Source organism: Pelobates fuscus, chromosome 6 (genome assembly GCF_036172605.1).
Source record: "Pelobates fuscus isolate aPelFus1 chromosome 6, aPelFus1.pri, whole genome shotgun sequence".
Lineage (NCBI taxonomy): Eukaryota > Metazoa > Chordata > Amphibia > Anura > Pelobatidae > Pelobates > Pelobates fuscus.
The window spans coordinates 183,819,481-183,839,876 of record NC_086322.1 but is presented as its reverse complement, the minus strand read 5'-3'; the positions used below and the strand labels follow the sequence as shown (position 1 = coordinate 183,839,876).

The 20,396-nt window shown below is 41.5% G+C and overlaps 1 protein-coding gene across 1 annotated transcript in view; it reads left to right on the top strand.

Moving 5' to 3' along the window:
- Positions 1-19,975, top strand: part of ASIC5 (acid sensing ion channel subunit family member 5) — a 34,282-nt gene extending 14,307 nt beyond the window's left edge. Inside the window, exons 5-10 of the mRNA XM_063425822.1 lie at positions 854-1,003; positions 1,491-1,638; positions 11,578-11,634; positions 13,665-13,833; positions 16,344-16,435; positions 19,610-19,975. Of these exons, the coding sequence (XP_063281892.1) occupies positions 854-1,003; positions 1,491-1,638; positions 11,578-11,634; positions 13,665-13,833; positions 16,344-16,435; positions 19,610-19,791 (798 nt within the window). The 3' untranslated portion in view covers positions 19,792-19,975. The remainder of the gene's footprint in view (positions 1-853; positions 1,004-1,490; positions 1,639-11,577; positions 11,635-13,664; positions 13,834-16,343; positions 16,436-19,609) is intronic.
- The last annotated feature ends 421 nt before the right edge of the window (positions 19,976-20,396 follow it).

Here is a 20,396-nt window from a genome sequence, read left to right as displayed (position 1 = left end):
TTCCTCCCAGCTCTGATGTCATCACAGGGGGTCCGGCCATAAAGTGCCACAGCACTGACCGTGCCCCCTGGAAATACATTGCCATTGGGTGGTCCTAATAGCATGGGCCACCCGATGGGCCCCTTCAATGCGGCTCTGCGTTACTTAGCCGGCAGGCACACTGCACATACTGAGATATTTGCACTTGTGTGCTGGGGTCTAGTTGCATCCTCAGCACATGCGACTTTGGCAGTCCAGAACTCCAGGCTGTCAATTTCAATTCTGTGCATATTTCACCTCTGTTATCAGCTCTCATGCTGACAGCAAAAGTAGAGATGACAGAGTGCCTGCTAAGGGAAAATTAGCTCTCCCCCACAACCCTCCCTTCACGACTTTTGTTAACTAAAAACAACCTCCCTTTCTTTCCCCTCATGAGAGGGTGCGGCCCTTGTGACGTCGTAGGTGGTGCATAAAATCAAAGGGTGACTAACTAACCTACCTCATTAATGGTTGTTCTGCCAATTTACGAACACATTATATTATTCATTCCAATGTAATTATTGTTTGTTTAGCTATCCTATTATTCTTTGTGTAATTTCACTTCTCAATAAAATCTAATTTACTATAAAAGGACTTTGCAAGGCAATGTACATGCTAAATGTTGTTGTGAGTTGCCATAATCACACTAACATGGCCAAAATTATATTCTTTAGAAAAACAGTGATTCTTTCCAAAACCTATATTTGAATGAATGATTAGGACTTATTAGAATATTAGAACAGTTTGAAAAACATTCACTAAATGCAATTTTTGCTAACTTTTTGTAGAATGTAATTATGAAGTTCTACATCATTATATAATGTGTTTCACTTAGTCTGAGTTCACAGATGAACCTTCTCTGGGTTATGTTGATGCTGGAATTACATTTGTAATACATTCTGCAAATATTCGTCCAAAGTTTGATGGCCAAGGTGTATATAGTCCGGTGGGGATGCACGGACATGTTTCAATACAGCATTTGAAGGTAATACCATTTAAAATGTGTAACGATTAATAATCATAGGCAGTCAGTTATATTTACTATTTTTTGTCTGTCTGTGTGTCTATCTGCCATTTGTGTATGCAGGTATTTGCCAACTGTAACCAAAAGTGTTTTATAAATTACGTAGGATCTTATGTTAAGTCAGGGTAGGCAACCTTTGGCACTCCAGATGTTGTGGACTTCCAAAGGTTGCCTCCCTCTGTTTTAGGTCAATGTGAACTTAGTTTAATTTTATCAATGCCATTTTGCCTGCATCAAAAAGCCAGGTGAAAAAAAAAGTTCTCAAGAAATAATATGCAATTTGACAGGGAGATACAATGGAGGTGCCCATTGGTAGAATAAAGTGGTGTTGATTTCTATATATCATTTTTATTTTTCACACCTCATATAAATATATTTGTTAAATATAGGAATACGTAAACATAATATTAAAATTCTAAGAATTTTCTGTTTCTTTTTATTTCTGAAGACAGTTATTCAGGAACACCCTTGGGGTGAATGCAACCCTTATCTAAACTTAGAGTATCACGAGGTTTACAGTACATATGGATGCTTACAAGAGTGCAAATCCCGCTTCATAAAAAGTGAATGTGGGTGTGTTCCATTTCTCTTACCAGGTATTTATTCACTAAAGTTCTAATATCAGTAAATTCAAGCTATATTTTAATACATATTTCTCAGTATGTTTAAACATCTTACATAACATGCTCTATTTAATCAATCTTGCACAAAGTTCATAATTGGGAAAGCTTTATAGAACTGAAAAGAGAAGCCTTTATCACTTATAGGGTTTTATGATATATTGGTGTTGGTTACCAGTTATAGGTTGTGTTAATAATGGTTCATCACAAAATAGTGTAAACCGCCTACTAGACGCATACATCAGGACTCACACATCTAAACACCTGAGCCACCTCGGCCACTCTAGACAGACCGATAGAATCGGAGGAACTTGGGTGGGCCATTAAAAACTCACCTTTAAACAAAAGTCCCGGACCAGACGGCTTCACCTCCTGATACTATAAACAGTTTCACTCACCACTGACTACATACTTCCTCAAAGCATTTAATGCATTCCTAGACAAAGAGGGGGCTCCTCCCCAGACTCTAGAAGCGGGCATCACCCTTATTGCAAAGCTGGGTAAGGACCCAGAAGTCTGTGGCAGCGACCGCCCAATTTCTTTACTAAATTGCGACCTGAAACTATTCATGGCAATACTGGCCCGCAGACAGGGACTGCTCCTAGGGGGGTTAGTCCATCCTGATAAGGTGGGCTGCATCCCCACTAGAGAAGCGAAAGAAAACACTAACAGGGTGGTCAACTTACTGTTTAAAGTGGGGCTCTCCAGGACTCCATCTGTGTTTCTCTCAACAGATGCCGATAAGGCATTTGATCGGGTGGACTGGTCCTTTCTAGAGGGGGTCTTGCCAGGCTTTGGATTTGGTCTGGTATGCAGGAAGTGGATCAGGGCACTTTACTCGCCGCCTTATACCAGGATCCGAGTGAACGGCCTGCTGTCAGACCCCATATACATCAATAATGGCACATGCCAGGGGTGCCCGCATTCACCCCTGCTGTTCGCCCTTACCCTAGAGCCCTTCCTAACCGCCGTCAGAGCTAACAAAACAATCACCGGCTTCGCAAAACCAAAACAGCCCTTACATACCTAGGCATAAAAAAAACCCCTCTTACCTCGGATCTATTCAAGGAAAACTACCTGCCCTTACTACAAAATAACGAACGTGACTTACAAAAATGGAACAAACGTACAATTTCTTGGACAGGCAGGCTTAACATACTGAAAATTAACATCCTCCCTAGAATACCTCCTCACAGCACTACCAATACACATGCCTAATTCCTTCTTTCAAAACCTTAACACAATATGCCTTAAATATGTATGGATGGGCAAGAAAATACGACTCAACACAAGCGACATGTTGAGACCCAGAAACAAAGGTTGACTTGGATACCCCAATATCCAGACATACCAACCAGCAAATGCTCTGACTAGAATTGGAGACTGGACAATGACTGACCTAACTAAACCTCAGAAAACTCTGGAAGCAAGCTTCCTGATGATACCAATCGAGACATTACCATGGCACAATGCTGACTCCACTCTCCTATATCCCCGACACCACGCTACACTCCACGCAACCACGATCACAATCACTTCTCTCTGTCATAAACATAGGATGCCCACATGAATGTCCCTTTCCCACCCCCCCCTCCCCGCTCTCCTCTTCTTTCCTTAATCCACAACCCTACAATACCATCTGACTTAACCAACTGGATTATGAACTGCTTCCAGGACAGGCAAAATGTTCGACTGGTCGATTTGCTAACCACAGACTACCCACCCACGTTGGCTTCCTACTTACATGACAGTACCCCCACATTCGCAGACAAATTCAGACACCACCAACTACTACACTATTTACTATCTCTTCCCAACTTGGAGAAGGCCAAACAACCCCTGACAGAATTTGAACAAGCATGCAACTCACAAGCAAGCCCCAGACAAACGCTGTCTGAAGTTTAGAAGGTCTGAAGCTTATAAGCTACTCCACAAACTTCTTGCACTCACACTACCTTCATTCATTATATAAATAATAATAATCATGCATCAATGGCGAAAGATCTTTCAAGTTTTCTACTCTTTAGCACACAGCTCCAAACATCTCGAGGTAGGCTTAAAGCTGCTCACCAGATGGTACTGCACGCCAGACAAACTATACAGATGGAACCCCTCCATACCCGATGTGTGCTGGTGATGTGGTACTGATACTGGTACAATCACTCACATATGGTGGCACTGCCCTCCCATTAAGACACTGAGGGACAAGCTCATACCTCTCATCCGTACTGCAAGTGGTTACCAAATCACCACTAACCCTGCGGAGATCCTATTGCTTTACACCACCACATCTCTAGCCACACAGTTGACTATGTGTTCTGGTCTGTTACACATGGAGGATTTGTGTTTTCAGGTGATCACTTTCCATTCTTCATTAATCGTACTGAGTTACCGTACTGGTTACGTCTACACAAGCCCACTATTGATTGGAGACAGGGTGAGATTGTCTCATGGATTGATACGTGTCAAGAGAAGTGTATGCAAAAGGTCACTACTGTTTGTCTCATTCATGTTCCGACTGCCCCACCACTGTCTACAGACATACCATCTCCTTATGTACACCTGAAAGCAGTGTTTGATAAGAAGGAGGTAGACAGATTACCACCTCATAGGCCTTATGATTGTGCCATACATCTCCTTCCTGGTACTATGCCACCTAATGGTGTTTTAGGGTTTATCTCTTGTCTTCCCAGGAGAGTACCATCATGGAGGAGTATATTGGAGATTCATTAGCGAAGGGCTTTATTCGTAGATCTTCTTCTCCGACTGGCGCTGGTTTCTTTTTTGTATCCAAAAAAAGGGAGATCTACACCCCTGCATAGACTATAGAGGCTTGATTAAAATCACGATCAAAAATGTGTATCCTGTTCCCCTTATCATGGTGCTTTTTGACAGGCTAAAAGGGGCCTCTGTCTTTACCAAGCTGGATCTGAGGGGTGCATACAACTTGGTTGGCATAAAAGAGGGGCATGAATGGAAAACAGCCTTTAACACCAGAAGTGGGCATTATGAATATGCAGTCATGCCTTTTTTGGCCTATGTAATGCTGCGGCAGTTTCCCAAGAGTTTATCAATGACGTCCTCAGAGACTTCATACATTCGTTTGTGATAGTGTACTTAGATGATATTCTGATATATTCCCCTGAGTACACATCACGGACACGTCTGCAAGATCTTACAAACATGTCTCGACAATGGTCTGTATTGTAAACTGGACAAGTGTTTGTTTGATGAAACAGAAGTACATTTTTTGGGTTACATCATCTCGGCTTCTGGATTCAGTATGGATCCCAAGAAGTTGTTAGACGTTGTTGAGTGGCTTTTGCCTCAGGGATTAAAACCTATCCAAAGATTCATAGGGTTTGCCAACTATTATAGGAGGTTTATAAAGAATTATTTTTTACCAATATTGCCCCTATCACAAACCTTACTAAGAAGACTGTGAGCCACTATGTTTGGCCCCCTGAGGCAAGGGAAGTCTTTGAGAGCCTGAAACAAGCTTTTGTATCCGCTCATATCCTTAGACATCATGACCCTCCACTTCTTTTTGTATTGGAAGTAGATGCTTCTGAGGTAGGAATAGGAGCTATTCTTTCCCAGCGTTTGTCCCCTGACCAACCTTTGCACCCGTGTGGTTTCTTCTCTAGGAAGCTCTCACAGGCAGGATGTAACTATGATATTGACAATAGAGAACTATTGCCCTTTATTGTAGCCTTGAAGGAGTGGAGACATTTCCTAGAGGGTTCCAAAGATCCTATCATGGTAGGAGAAGCTAAACGGCTTAATTCAAGGAAGGTGAGATGATCTCTCTTCTTGTCCAGATTTAAATTTATAATCACTTTTAGACTTGGACCACGCAATTAAAAGCCAATGCTTTGTGCAGGCAATTCTATTTGAGTGAAGAGGAGAAGCTGGAGGAGTGTTTTATCATTCCCCTGGAAAGAATTATAGCCACAACGGTCCTTTCCGTATCCTCTTCATTGTTGAGTTGCATCATAGCTACTTAATCTGAGTCCCCTGAAGACAAGCCTAGTGATTACCCCTTGTTATCTTTACTGTCAAACAGGAAGTTATGTATTGAAAGCAAACCCGCCGGACATTTACCTGGTGCCATGTGGATTGGTCCAACCTTTACCCATACCCACTAAACCCTGGTCCAACTTGTCTATCAACTTTATTGTAATACTACCCCTTTCCAGTGCACATACTGCCATATTAATGGTCGTAGATAGGTTTTCTAAGATGGCACATGTCATACTCCTGAGGAAACTCCCCTCCTCTGCTGAACTGGTTAAGATTTTCACCAGAGAGGTATTCTGTCTACACGGCATACTGGAACAAATCGTATCTGACACGGGTAGCCAATTTGTTCCTCGCTTCTGGAGGGCCTTTTGCTCGGAGATGGGTATTAAATTGTCCTTTTTCTCTGCTTACCATCCTCAGACTAATGGAGCGGCCGAAAGTGCCAACCAGTCTCTTGAGCAGTATATACATTGTTTTGTTTTCACATCACCAAGATGATTGGGTTGACCTGCTTTCTTGGGCTAAGATTTCTCACAATAACGCTGCTCATGAATCCTCTGGGTTCAGCCTTTTTTTCATAGTCTATGGTGAGGGGAAAAATGTGGCATTACTCACCTAACCCGAGCCACAAAGACCTCCTCCTGCTGCGTGGCCCGACAGCTTCACGTGATTGCAGGCACCCTGTGGAAGACTCACCTTCTCGAGCCGTGCAGATCTCCTCCTGATGCGCGGTCTGGCCGAACCACACAGCCGTGCAGCAGGACATAAAAATAATGTGGAGGGACATCACGCCAACTCTTAAAGTGACTACATCATCATTGCGATCCTAATCTGTTTTGGATATCAGTGATGATGTGGTCTTATCAGAACAAAGGTAAGCCTATTTAAGGCTTGTTTTAGCCCCCATTCATTGCCCTATTGTGTAAATAGTAGGATCAGGGAGCAGCGCCTGGGATGGAATTCCTACGCTCAGAGCGATATGGAGGAGGGAAGGAAAAAGACACGGATATACTGTAGTATGTTATGAAGGGAAAGGAATTGCACTTACAATTTTCTGGAGCTTATACTCAGCTCCAGATATGTGCGCCTGGACGGTATAATCCCCGTCTATGGATATGTAGATGGTCCTTGGATGTCCTCAAAAAGGGGGTCTCCAGAAGTAGTAGGGTATATCTCCTTTCCAATAACAGTGGGACGGTATTCGAATAGTTGGTGATATATAAAAAAGAGGATAGAAACACAAAATAGTGCCCTCTGGAGGATACAGAATAAAATTATAAAAGATGGTGATATACTCACAAGTAAAGAGCAAATGGGATATTGCTGAATATACACCCTGTTCCAAATTATTATGCAAATTCTATTTAAGTGTCACAAAGATTAAATATTTTGTTTTTCAGTTTATCTCATGGATGGAATTGTGTCTCAGGGCTCTTTTGATAACTGAAAACAATCTCGGACACCTGTGATAATTAGATTGCCAGGTGAGCCCAATTTAAGGAAAAACTACTAAGGGAGGGTGTTCCACATTATTAAGCAGAGCACCATTTTCATGCAATATGGGGAAGAAAAAGGATCTCTCTGCTGCCGAAAAGAGTGAAATAGTTCAATGCCTTGGACGAGGTATTAAAACATTAGATATTTCACGAAAACGTAAGCGTGATCATCGCACTATTTAGAGATTTGTGGCTGATTCAGAGCACAGATGGGTTTGTGCAGATAAAGGCACATTGAGGAAGATTTCTGCCAGATCCATGCATCGGATCAAGAGAGCAGCTGCTAAAATACTATTTCATAGCAGCAAACAGATATTTGAAGCTGCTGGTGCCTCTAGAGTCCCACGGACATCAAGGTGTAGAGTCCTCCAGAGTCTTGCAACTGACTAAACCTTCTATTCGGCCACCACTAACCAATGCTCATAAGCAGAAACAACTGCATTGGGTAGAAAAATACATAAAGACTAATTTTCAAACAGTCCTGTTCACTGATGAGTGCCATACAACCCTGGATGGTCCAGATGGATGGAGTAGTGGATGGTTGGTGGACGGCCAACAAGGCTGCGACGTCAGCAAGGCGGTGGTGGAGTCATGTTTTGGGCCGGAATCATGGGAAGAGAGCTGGTCAGCCTCTTTAGGGTCCCCGATGGTGTAAAGATGACCTCTTCAAAGTATGTGGAGTTTCTGACTGACTTTCTTCCCTGGTAAAGAAGGAAGAACTATGCTTTACGTGATGAAATCATCTTTATGCATGACAATGCACCATCTTATGCTGCAAAGAATACCTCTGCGTCAATGGCTGCTATGGGGATAAAAGGAGAGAAAGTCATGGTGTGGCCTCCATCCTCCCCTGACCTCAATCCTATTGAGAACCTTTGGAGCATCCTCAAGCAAAAGATCTGTGAGGGTGGGAGGCAGTTTACATCCAAACAGCAGCTCTGGGGGGCTATTCTGACATCCTATGTTAAAATGTAACGTGACCTGTTAAAATGTTTAAAAAGTTAAAATGTTGTTATATGTTTAATTCAAATAGCTTTTGATTTCAGTAAATATGCTGCAAACACAACAAATGACAATTTTCAGTTCTTTACAACCTATAAAGTGTTTTGAAACTTACTGTGCGTAATAATTTGGAACAGTGCATTGTAAGTTTTTTATGTTTAAAAAAATAATGTTATCATTAGGAGGTTTGTTCAATAAAATTTGAATTGTTGATAACATGAGAATTATGCTGACTGTTATTTACCGTATATACTCGAGTATAAGCCGACCCGAATATAAGCCGAGGCCCCTAATTTTATCCCAAAAAACTGGGAAAACTTATTGACTCGAGTATAAGACTAGGGTGGGAAATGCAGCAGCTACTGGTAAATTTCTAAATAAAATTAGATCCTAAAAAAAATATATTAATTGAATATTTATTTACAGTGTGTGTATAACGAATGCAGTGTGTGCGTATGTGTGTGTGTATGAGTGCAGCGTGTGTGTGCATGAATGCAGTGTGTGTGTGTATGAATGCAGTGTGTGAATGCAGTGTGTGCAGGGCCGGTGCAAGGATATTTGCCGCCGTAGGCAAAAAATTTTTTGCCGCCCCCTCCCCCCCCCATATGTCCTGACTTCCCCTCCTCCTCCCTCAGTGGTCCTTACCTCCCCACCCCCGTGTTCCTTCACCCCCCCCCCAGTGGTCCTGACTCACCCCTCCCCTAGTGGTCCTTACCCTTCCCTCCCCTAGTGGTCCTTACTTCCCCCTCCCCTCCCATAGTGGTCCTTATCCCACCCCCTCCCTCTCATAGTGGTCCTTATCCCCCTTCTCCCTCCCATAGTGTTCCTTATCCCCCCCATCCCTCCCATAGTGGTCCTTATACCCCCCCTCCCTCCCATAGTGGTCCTTATCCCACCCCCTCCCATAGTGGTCCTTATACCCCCCCTCCCTCCCATAGTGGTCCTTATACCCCCTCCCTCCAATAGTGGTCCTTATCCCCCCCCCTCCCTCCCATAGTGGTCCTTATCCCCCCCTCCCTCCCATAGTGGTCCTTATACCCCCCTCCCTCCCATAGTGGTCCTTATCCCCCCCCCTCCCTCCCATAGTGGTCCTTATCCCCCCCTCCCTCCCATAGTGGTCCTTATCCCCCCCCTCCCTCCCATAGTGGTCCTTATCCCCCCCCCTCCCTCCCATAGTGGTCCTTATCCCCCCCTCCCTCCCATAGTGGTCCTTATTCCCCCCTCCCTCCAATAGTGGTCCTCATCCCCCCCCCCCTCCCTCCCATAGTGGTCCTTATACCCCCCTCCCTCCCATAGTGGTCCTTATCCCCTCCTCCCTCCCATAGTGGTCCTTATACCCCCCTCCCTCCCATAGTGGTCCTTATCCCCCCCCCTCCCTCCCATAGTGGTCCTTATACCCCCCCCCCCTTTTTGTTATTAATTTTTTTTTATTATTTATTATTTTTTTATTATTATTTCTTTTTTTTTTTTTTTTTTCGTCCCCCCTCCCTGCTTGATATATGGCAGGGAGGGGGGCTCTCCTTCCCTGGTGGTCCAGTGGCAGTTCAGTGGGGGGGAGAGGGGGGCTGGCAGAGCTGTAACTTACCTTTCCTGCAGCTCCTGTCAGCTCTCTCCTCCTCTGCGCCGTCCGGTCAGCTCTTCTGTCAGCTTACACTGTAAGTCTCGCGAGAACTGGGAGCTGACCGAGGTGCTGACCGGACGGCGCAGAGGAGGAGAGAGCTGACAGGAGCTGCAGGAAAGGTAAGTTACAGCTCTGCCAGCCCCCCTCTCCCCCGGTCTGTATTATGGCAATGCAAATTGCCATAATACAGACCTTGACTCGAGTATAAGCCGAGTTGGGGTTTTTCAGCCCAAAAAATGGGCTGAAAAACTCGGCTTATACTCGAGTATATACGGTACATCAATTATTTAGGTAAATGAAAAAATATAATTTGCATAATAATTTGGAACAGGGTGTATGTAGGCGTAGGTGGTATGATCCCCACCAAGATATCACTCCACGAGTCCTCCAGTGGGGCTGTAGGAGAGAGTTGAATGGAATTATATATTTAAAAAAATAAAATAAAAAGGAATAAAAGGATAGGCTTGGAGGCCCCAGTAGCATAAATGGGCTATCTTTACTGGAGACAAATTTTTTTTTACATAAAACAGCTTTAAAAACACTAATGCGTTTCTCCTGCAAAGAGGCTTTATCCATGATAAAGCCACTTTGCAGGAGAAATGCGTTAGTGTTTTTAACCCCTTAAGGACCAAACTTCTGGAATAAAAGGGAATCATGACATGTCACACATGTCCTGTGTCCTTAAGGGGTTAAAGCTGTTTTATATTAAATTTTTTTGTCTCCAATAAAGATTTACTATCACTTTATTTACTATCACTTGAGATCATAACATACTACACTATATCCGTGTCTTTTTCCTTCCCTCCTCCATATCGCTCTGAGCGTGGAATTCCATCACAGGCGCTGCTCCCTGATCCTACTATTTACACCCATCGTACCACCAGAAAAGAAGAGACTCTGGTTTTTGGGAAGTTTTAGCAGCCACATACTATATTACAAGTACTGATATTCCACCTACCCCTCTATTGCCCTATTGTGGTTTCTGTTAAATACTTGTGATTTTTAGTATCCTGACCTCGGCTTGGTATTTGACTCATGATTTCTGGTATCATGACGCGGCTTTGTCTTGACTCTGAGTATTTCTGTTATCCTATCCTTGATTTATCTTGACCCTGTTTCTTGTTGTATTAATACATTAAGTCTGGCCATTCTAAGGTTCAGTAATACATCTTTTGGATTCACCTTTTGTGGGTTTCATCTTTCCTCCGACTCCAGTGACACTATATTAGAATCTCTATTTGTGAGATTCATCATTACCTATAAGTTAGGGTATGACAATATCCCCCCATCACGGCCACAATCCCATCCACTGCCTCTATCCTCACCACAACAGCCCCTCCCACTCCACCACTAACCCCTTCCATGCCCCTACTACAGCACCAATACCCCTTTTTTCTCAGCCACAGGCCCTTCACAGTGGTACCAGTTCTGACAGGAAGTGATCGGAGCTCTTAGTAAGCACTCGCTGTCAGAGCGCTTTTCGCTTGGCCACGCTACATGCAGTGACTGGCAGGATGGGGAGCACTGTGCTGTGTGCTCCCCTCCTGCCTGTCACCCAGCGACTGCATGCCCTGGGCCTATACAGCTGTGAACTGGCCTTGCAGTTATACTGGAGAAATTTCCCAGTATCTGAGTGGGCCAGTTCAGCCCATCAGTAGGGGTCGACAGGGCAAGTGAGCCACCGGGAGTGACAGGCACGATCACAGCTACAACCCGTGTGTGTGTGTCCAGCCATGTCTATATATTATCACATGCTCTTTATTTTCTCAACAGGTATTGGAAAAGAATGTGACTTACAGCAGTTGTACAAATGTGTTTCTACATCACTTTGTAAGTAAGCATGATGCCAAAAGATTTCCTATAGTATTGTATATGTCTCCTTGATTTGCATATTTTTAGTTTACTTTTCACTTTAGTAAGAATTTAAAGGAACACTATAGGGTCAGGAATACAAATGTGTATTACTGAACCTATGGTGTTAAAACCACCATTGTTGTGGCTTGCCTCCCCCCCTTAGCCTCTTAGAAGTAAGTAAAACTCACCTTATTTTCAGTGCTGTGTGGGTCTTCCGGCACTGGACCCGCCTCTGATCTGCCTCCTTGGTGACATCATCAGAATTTACAATTTTTAGCCAATCCAATGCATTGGTTTGGTTGAAATTGACAAGAGACGTGATGGGGGTGGGGCCTATTTGGCCAGTCAGCATCTCCTCATAGAGATGCATTGGATCAATGCATCTCTATGAGGAAAATTCAGCGTCTCCATGCAGAGCGTGGAGATACTGAACGGCAGTGCTGCCTACTATGCTGCACTGCCCCAGGAACCACCTCCAGTGGCCATCTGGAGGTGTCCTTAGGGGGCAATGTAAACACTGCCTTTACGCCTTTTCTCTAAAAAGGCAGTGTTTGCATGAAAATGACAAGCAGAAACGGCTGCATTGGGTAGAAAAATACATAAAGACTAATTTTCAAACAGTCCTGTTCACTGACTAAGAATAATTATACTCACCAGACCAACTGCATTAAAGGACCACTCTAGGCACCCAGACCACTTCAGCTTAATGAAGTGGTCTGGGTGCCAGGTCCTTCTAGGGTTAACCCATTTTTTCAGAAACATAGCAGTTTCAGAGAAACTGCTATGTTTGTGAATGGGTTAAGCCTTCCCCTATTTCCTCTAGTGGCTGTCTCACTGACAGCCGCTAGAGGCGCTTGCGTGATTCTCACTGTGAAAATCACAGTGAGAGCACGCAAGCGTTCATAGGAAAGCATTATGAATGCTTTCCTATGTGACCGGCTGAATGCGCGTGCAGCTCTTGCCGCGCGTGCGCATTCAGCCGACGGGGAGGAGAAGAGGAGGATCGGAGGAGGAGAGCTCTCCGCCCACCGCTGGAAAAAGGTAAGTTTTTACCCCTTTCCCCTTTCCAGAGCCGGGCGGGAGGGGGTCCCTGAGGGTGGGGGCACCCTCAGGGCACGCTAGTGCCAGGAAAACGAGTATGTTTTCCTGGCACTAGAGTGGTCTTTTAAGCTGTAGTTGTTCTGGTGACTATAGTGTCCCTTTAATGCACAGTTTCCCTTTTGCTATAATTCCTCCTATTTCATATCGGTTTAACTAAGCATTTTCTAAATGTTCTCATAGTATTCTGTTTTGGCAGGTATATGCGCTTTATCATTACATGAACAAATATGATCTAACATATCATCCAATGTCATAAAAAGCATCTTAAGTCTTTCATTCAGTATATCAGTTGCACGGATCTAATAAATTGTCCATAATTTATTTTACAAATAACTTATAGGAAAACAATTGAGTCATGCTCAACAAGTATCAGAGCGCACACCCTGGTGCTACCACATTTTACTGTAAGGACAAAGTACAAAACGCAAACATTTCGGGCAATAGCCCTTTATCAATGCTAATGTCCAATGCAATAGCCCTTTATAAAGGACATTAGCATTGATAAAGGGCTATTGCCCAAAATGTTTGTGTTTTGTTCTTTGTCCTTACAATAAAATGTGGTAGCACCAGGGTGTGCGCTCTGATACTGGTTAATCATGACTCCATTTCCCCCCCCCCCCCCCTATTTTTGCTGAGTATACGCTGGTGAAACTACAATGTGGAGTTGTTGCAGCACTGATCTATTTTCTAATTGCTTATAAGAGTTTGTGCAGGCATTTAATTTGCATCTACCTCATCCTGTGCATAGTGATAACTTTAAAATTGGGTGATTTTTGGAAAAAGCATAAAAACCAACAGTCTTAAGTTTGTTTTTTTACAGGGTGTTTTATTAGTCAATAAAATAACAGGTCAGCTTTGATGTTTTATTTTGTTCAAATATTTTTTTGATTGCTGTCCTTTTACAGATAGAATTGAAAAATTTAACATATGTACAGTAGGTACTTACAATTCTACCTGCCCCGTACCTTGTGAAGAGACAGACTACCCTGCTACAATTTCCTATTCGACATTTCCAAGTGAAAAAGCTGCTGAATACCTCTCTGCAAAACTGGGCAAAAACACTACGTACATGAGGTACTATATTATCAGAACATCATCTCAGTTTAATGTTAAAATGCTTCTGTTGTTGCCCTTATTTCTCCTATTACTGTTGTCCATATATTGATTGCAAAATATTAATAAATATGCAGGAGATCTCTTTAATTGTCTAAGGTTGGCGGCTTTATTATCTGCAAACAAAGGAAGTCGAAATTGTTACAAAGTCAAACAAGTTAATGCATAAAACATAGCTTTGTCGCTATGTGTTTAAGCAACATAACTCAGGTAGACCTGTCAGCCAACATTAACTGCTATATTCCAGATGACCTGTCTATTGATTTCAAATATGAACATACTGGAAGAAAACAGTATTTGCCGTTTCCTAGATAAAATAGATAGTTCACAAAGCATATATTGCTAATGCATTGTGTAAACAAAAACTTTGAAACAGTTTTGTTTCTTGTAAAGAAAAGCTTCATCAACAAAAGAAAAAATGGTTGACATGTAGAATTATTATTATTATTAACACTTTCCTTCCCAACTCCATAGATGTACAGGTTAGAATTCTTGCTAAAAAAACAAAAAACCTCCACTTTACTTTCTGCTCCAGAATATAAATAGGTAGAGATGACTGTTTGTATCAGGGCCCCACCGTGCTGCCCATGTGACCAGGCCGACAGGGGAGATCCTTTGATCAGTTGATGTGGCCCTCTCAGGTCGGTGAGGAGATCAAATATCTCCCTCACAGGCCCAAAGGCCTTTCGTTCAGGAAGAGAGAGGGAGGGCGGACCTGGAGGCAGGGAGAGGAACCTGGGAGGCAGATCACTCTTCCGCAAGCAGGCTGTGTGGAGCGTTGCTGCGCGTTACCATGGCAATGCTCCGACACAGCATTCTGCGCGCGGGAGGACAGGAGACTGCCTGCAGCCAGATGAGCTACAGGCTTTAGAAAACTCACCACCACCGGACCACCAGGGCTGGCTGTGTCCCCCTCTCCTTCACCAAAGGCAAGAAGAAAGGCGGGGGACATGAAAGTGTTATTAATGTATAGTATTATTTACAAAAAAATTAAATAAATACATTTTCTGCCTGCACCTCTCTGCAACACACATGTGCGCACACACATACACACACACACACACCACCCCATACACACATAACCTAACTCATACAGCACCTCAAAAGGCGCACACACGCAGCACTCCTCACACACAGCACCTCTTGCACACACAAATGCAGAATTGTATTGGCACTCCTGTGAGTGGGTGGTGATCCACTACCTTTCCATGCCATCTTTGCAATATTCCATTTTGACAAAAAGATAGCTTAGCAACATGAGAAAGTTTCTGAAATAAAGTTAACCTTCATATGCAAGTATAAATTCAAAATCCTAAGAAAACAAAACATGTTCCATTAGATAAGAAAATGATTTTGGCTTCTTACAAGGCAATTCTAATTATCATGCACGTAGAGAAGATTCTTGTGGCTGACTGACCTTGTATTTACTAAACTAATTATAAATGTTTATATCTGTCAACAGTACAAGAATGTGAAAATATTCAACTTACATAGAAAAATTACACCATGCTCAAATTAACCTGTTTATACCTCAAATAGCCATTTTTTACCCAAATGCCCATAACATCATGGTTTGGATAGGCCATAAACATCTACCTTTGGACTCACGCCACATCCCTCGATTATCTGTTCCTATTCTTTTCTCCTCTGTCATATTCTTGTCCCACTTTTAGGGGCCATGTCCTGGTCCCTCGCTTTCCAGTCATGTTTAGATACCAAATCTAACAGTATTGCTGTACTCATACATCCCAATTCTGGCATCCCGTGAAGCTGGAGGGGGGAAAAGGAGGTGAGCTAGTGAGGTCAGCATGACATCAATGCATGCAGACAGCACTGCTTCACTTCTCTCTGCAACGTCCTATTGCATTGAGTACAGGGTGGGCACTTGCACTATGCCTGTTGGGGACAGTCCCGAAAATCAGGACTGTCCATCCAAAATTGGGACAGTTGGGAGGCCTGTGTACTTCCGACCTCAGTAATGTACATACCACTCATACATTCCCCCAATGGAAATTCTCTCCCAGATGGTCTACATAGAGAGTATCTACGGGAGACACAATTCCTTCTTTTTCTGTATTACTGAGGGGAGAGCACCAGCAACAGCATGCACATAAGGCATGAAAGTAGGATGAGATAGGCAAGCCGGATGGGGAATGTCAGTGATGTCTTTCGTGTCAAAGATCATGCCAAAAGAGGCAAAAAGAGAATATGTCCTGTCTTGCTATACCATTGGCAAACCCCACACAGGACTGTCCATGAGGGCATTGTTGTAGAGCTCAATACCCTCAGTGTAGTTTATGCAGCATACCACATATACTAATATTTGATACATTATTATAGGATTGTCTGTCCATCAACATAAACATGTTTTGGATATAGGATTCACCCTTTGAGATGCCATTAAAATATTATGTAAAGGCTAAGACTGACCATGCATATTCACTTTTTGTTATTTTGCTATTTTAATTTAGGAATAATTTGGTGTATATTGACATAAAATATCAAGAACTCAACTACAAAATAACGACGCAGCAGAAGGCGCTGAGTGCATCAGTTCTGTTGTGTAAGTTTTCTATAGTTATATTTTTATTATTAATATTTCTATGGCATAAAATGATGTGTTAAGACCAGAGACACATGTTACCAAATACATTACCAAATAAGATATATTATGCAAACCAATGGCCAATGACCAAGTGAATATGGACACCTGCTTCTTGATCTTACTCCCTAAATGGATACTATTATTGAGTGAGTATCCCATATTTTTATTTTTAAATGTCTATTGCTCTTGATACATCATTTCTGTGGGAGCCTCATTTTTTACATGTGGGAATTGTAATTCTTAAACAAGAAAGGTCCTTTCTAAAACTAGTTGAATCCTGTTGAGTTAAAATGTAAAAGGCACACTCCGTATGTCAGTAAAATCCTTTAAACGGATTTAGCAGGTTAGATATTTAGGCACTTCCTTGAGTTATACCCCGAATCCACACTGCATCTGGTTATCTCAAGCCTGGAAGCACCAGATATCAGCTTCTCATTGAACTCCTTCACCGGCTGAGAACACTTATCTGATGCTCTCAGTCAATGAATGAATGCTGACAACTGGCTTTGTTTACACAAGAAGACTAGATACAGTACAGTCTCCTGGTACAACCCAGGTAAGCTTGCTTTTGTGCTTGGAACTTACTCAACTCAATTTCAACTTTAAGGCTAAAGTATCTAAACTGGGAGATTAACTGACTTTTTTAACATAATTTTTCCAGTTTGGCTATTTTTTCCTTAAAGGAACACTATAGGGTCAGGAAAACAAATATGAATTCCTGACCCTATAGTGTTTAACCATTTAGGAGGCCCCCTTACCTCCCTTAGAAGGAATTAAAACTCACCTTAACTCCAGCGCCCTGCGGGTCTGCTGGTGCTAGCTCCGCCCTCTTGGTGACATCAGAATTGCTGATTTTTAGCCAATCCAATGCTTTCCCATGGGAAAAGCATTGGATTGGCTGAAATCAGCAAGGGGGCAGGGTCAAACACAGTTTTGTCCAATCAGCACCTCCTCATAGAGATGCATTGAATTCAGCATCCCCATGCAGAGCGTGGAGACGCTGAATGGCAGAGCTACTTACTGTGCAGCACTAAGCCAGGAAGCACCTCCAGTGGCCATCTGAGGAGTGGCCATTTGGAGGTGTCCCTAGGGGCAATGTAAACACTGCCAGAACTACTACATTAAGCTGTAGTTGTTCTGGTGACTATAGTGTCCCTTTAAATGTTACATTTAATTTGAATTTACTTTGAATTCTCAAATATTCTCACTTTAATAAAAAACAAAAGCCCTGTAAGTGTAACAGATTTACCCTTCACACTCAACCAGCATTTAAGAAAAACATAAAAAATACATGATAGGTATACGTTTACTAAATTCTGAGATATTGTGCTTGTGAATGATCCCAGTCCTTCAAATAAAGGGATCGGATTACAATAACATTAGGAAAAAGGGTTTCAACAAGAATCCACATGTAAAGGAACAAACAATCCCCAAAACTACAAACTAAAATAACTAAATATTCTAAACTCTAATAGTAGTGCTGTTTTTATAAAATTGTCTGTCTTAACAACTAGTAATTTCTACCTATTTACACTAAAATTGTCAGAAAATGCTAGGAGCATGTTTTTGCTACAAACCCAGAGGCAGTTTATCTATCTTGTCCAACTAGCATTAGGTGATGTCGTATAACGAATTGGTACAAGTGTAGGCTTAGTGTGCACTCAACTAAGGGAGACTCAACTAAAAAAAAAAAACATAATTCTATGGTATTATGAAATGGGCTACCAAAATTTCCCACAGAAAAGGGGACAGTGATCATTTTATTAGAAATATTTTTTTAATTACTATTTAGATTTAGGGAGAATGTAAAAACAAGAAAATACACAAAAATAAACATTTAAAAGACGCTCAATTGAAATGGAAAAATCATTGTAGCTTCTACTCTAGTCCAGCATCCTCTCTGGAGATCGCCATCTGGTGGCTTTTTACAAAACAAAATAAATTTACTAAAGTGAGAATCGTTTGGATCAATATGAATTTTACATACAAGGTGACAGTAGCCACCTGGAGAATTTTTCCAGTCATCTAGGCTTCCACATTGGCTACGTATTCTTTACATTTTAAATATGCTTTGAATTTACTTTGATTTCCCTGCATTTCTCATTTTAGTAAATAGCCCTGATAGTAATCAAATACACACACACACATATATATATATATATATATATATATATATATATATATATATATATATATATATATATATATATTTATATATATATAAATGTCCAAACTCTGGCACTCAACCTGAAAAAATATATATACCAGTAACTTGTACCTGGGTGCTTCCCAGCAATAGTATAAACAAAAATGCAAACAGGAGCACTCTCTTGGATTTCAAAAATATATTTTAAAAAATCACCACCTCTACATCAACATTTCGACCCTTCAGGGTCTTTATCAATATAATGATAGTGTCAAACGATGCAAATATATACAGTAACAATAAATGTGTAACTTACCCCATCTCTGTGAAAAGGATTCCGTCTGATTCCGTGTTTGGTGCCAGTGCGCATGCGTGAAGGCGTGTATCAGTGCGTGATGGCGTGATCATTGCGCGTCCCGAAAAACTGGCGTGCATAAACAAAAGTTACCATGGATACACCTCCATGACATGCGTGTTACTTAAAAAGAAAGGGACATTTTTTCTGTTTTGGGGTAAAGATTGTGCCATTCTTGCTCAGAAAGAATTGGTAAAAATAGCCAGACCTGACTTAAAACCTAACTTGCAGCTGTACAGCAAAATATGTAGATACGATAATAACCTTGTTATTATTTATGAAAGCTCAGAAAAAAATTCAAATCAATACATATGTAGAACACACTGCATTTTGCAATTTGGGGATTTTGTCAGGCTAATTAACACTAATTCTGTCAGATTAAACAATGATGATGAGCCATCCTAATTAGTGACATCAGTGGCTGTATGATAAAATGAAATTGCACACATTATCCATTAACGTATTGGAACATTACCCATAAAATAAAGTACAGTAATTAGATAATGGGAGACATGAATTTTTTGTAGAGATCAGGAGATATAGTGAAGATTCAAAATGCTTGTTATTTGTTTTTCTTTATATAGCATGGTATTTGGTAGAAGAACTTTAATGCAAATCTTCTCTTCTTCAGCTGATATCGGAGGTCAGCTTGGTCTGTTCTGCGGAGCGAGTATGATCACCATCATCGAAATTATGGAATATATAATTACAAATCTTTATTGGATATGTATATTCCTAATACTGAAGGCACCCAACGTACCTCTGTGGACCTTCAATCAATCACGATACAGAAGAGAGATACAAGAATGTTGAAAGTTTGCTTATGTTTTTGTTCATTGAAACACTAATTCCATCTCTTAGCAGCTTTTTATAACATTATGTTATATTTTTACATGTAGACCAAATCACATTTTCTTTAAATAGTAACAAAATTGTACAATATGCATGTAACTGTGGAATTTGCATTATGTTTGGTCTAACCGCAAATTATTTGGCACCTAAGAAACATTTTATACCTATTCCAGGAGTGCAAGCAATTTTGTATTTATATATATATATATATATATATATATATATATATATATATATATATATATATATATATATATATATATATATATATATACAAAAAACATATATACAAAAAATATATACAAAAAGCAGATGAATCCTTGCACTCACGCTTAAATGTCCTACTGTTATACAGTGGTATAGTTTGCTGGGTGCCCGTCCATTAGGGGATCTTTGATAAATACCAATGTAGAAATGTAGACTGCACTCACAGACTTTGGATATCAAAAAAGGTGTTTATTCCATTGAACAAATAAATTGACGTTTCGGTCCGCACAGGGACCTTCCTCAGGATGAAGTGACACTTCATCCTGAGGAAGGTCCCTGTGCGGACCGAAACATTGATT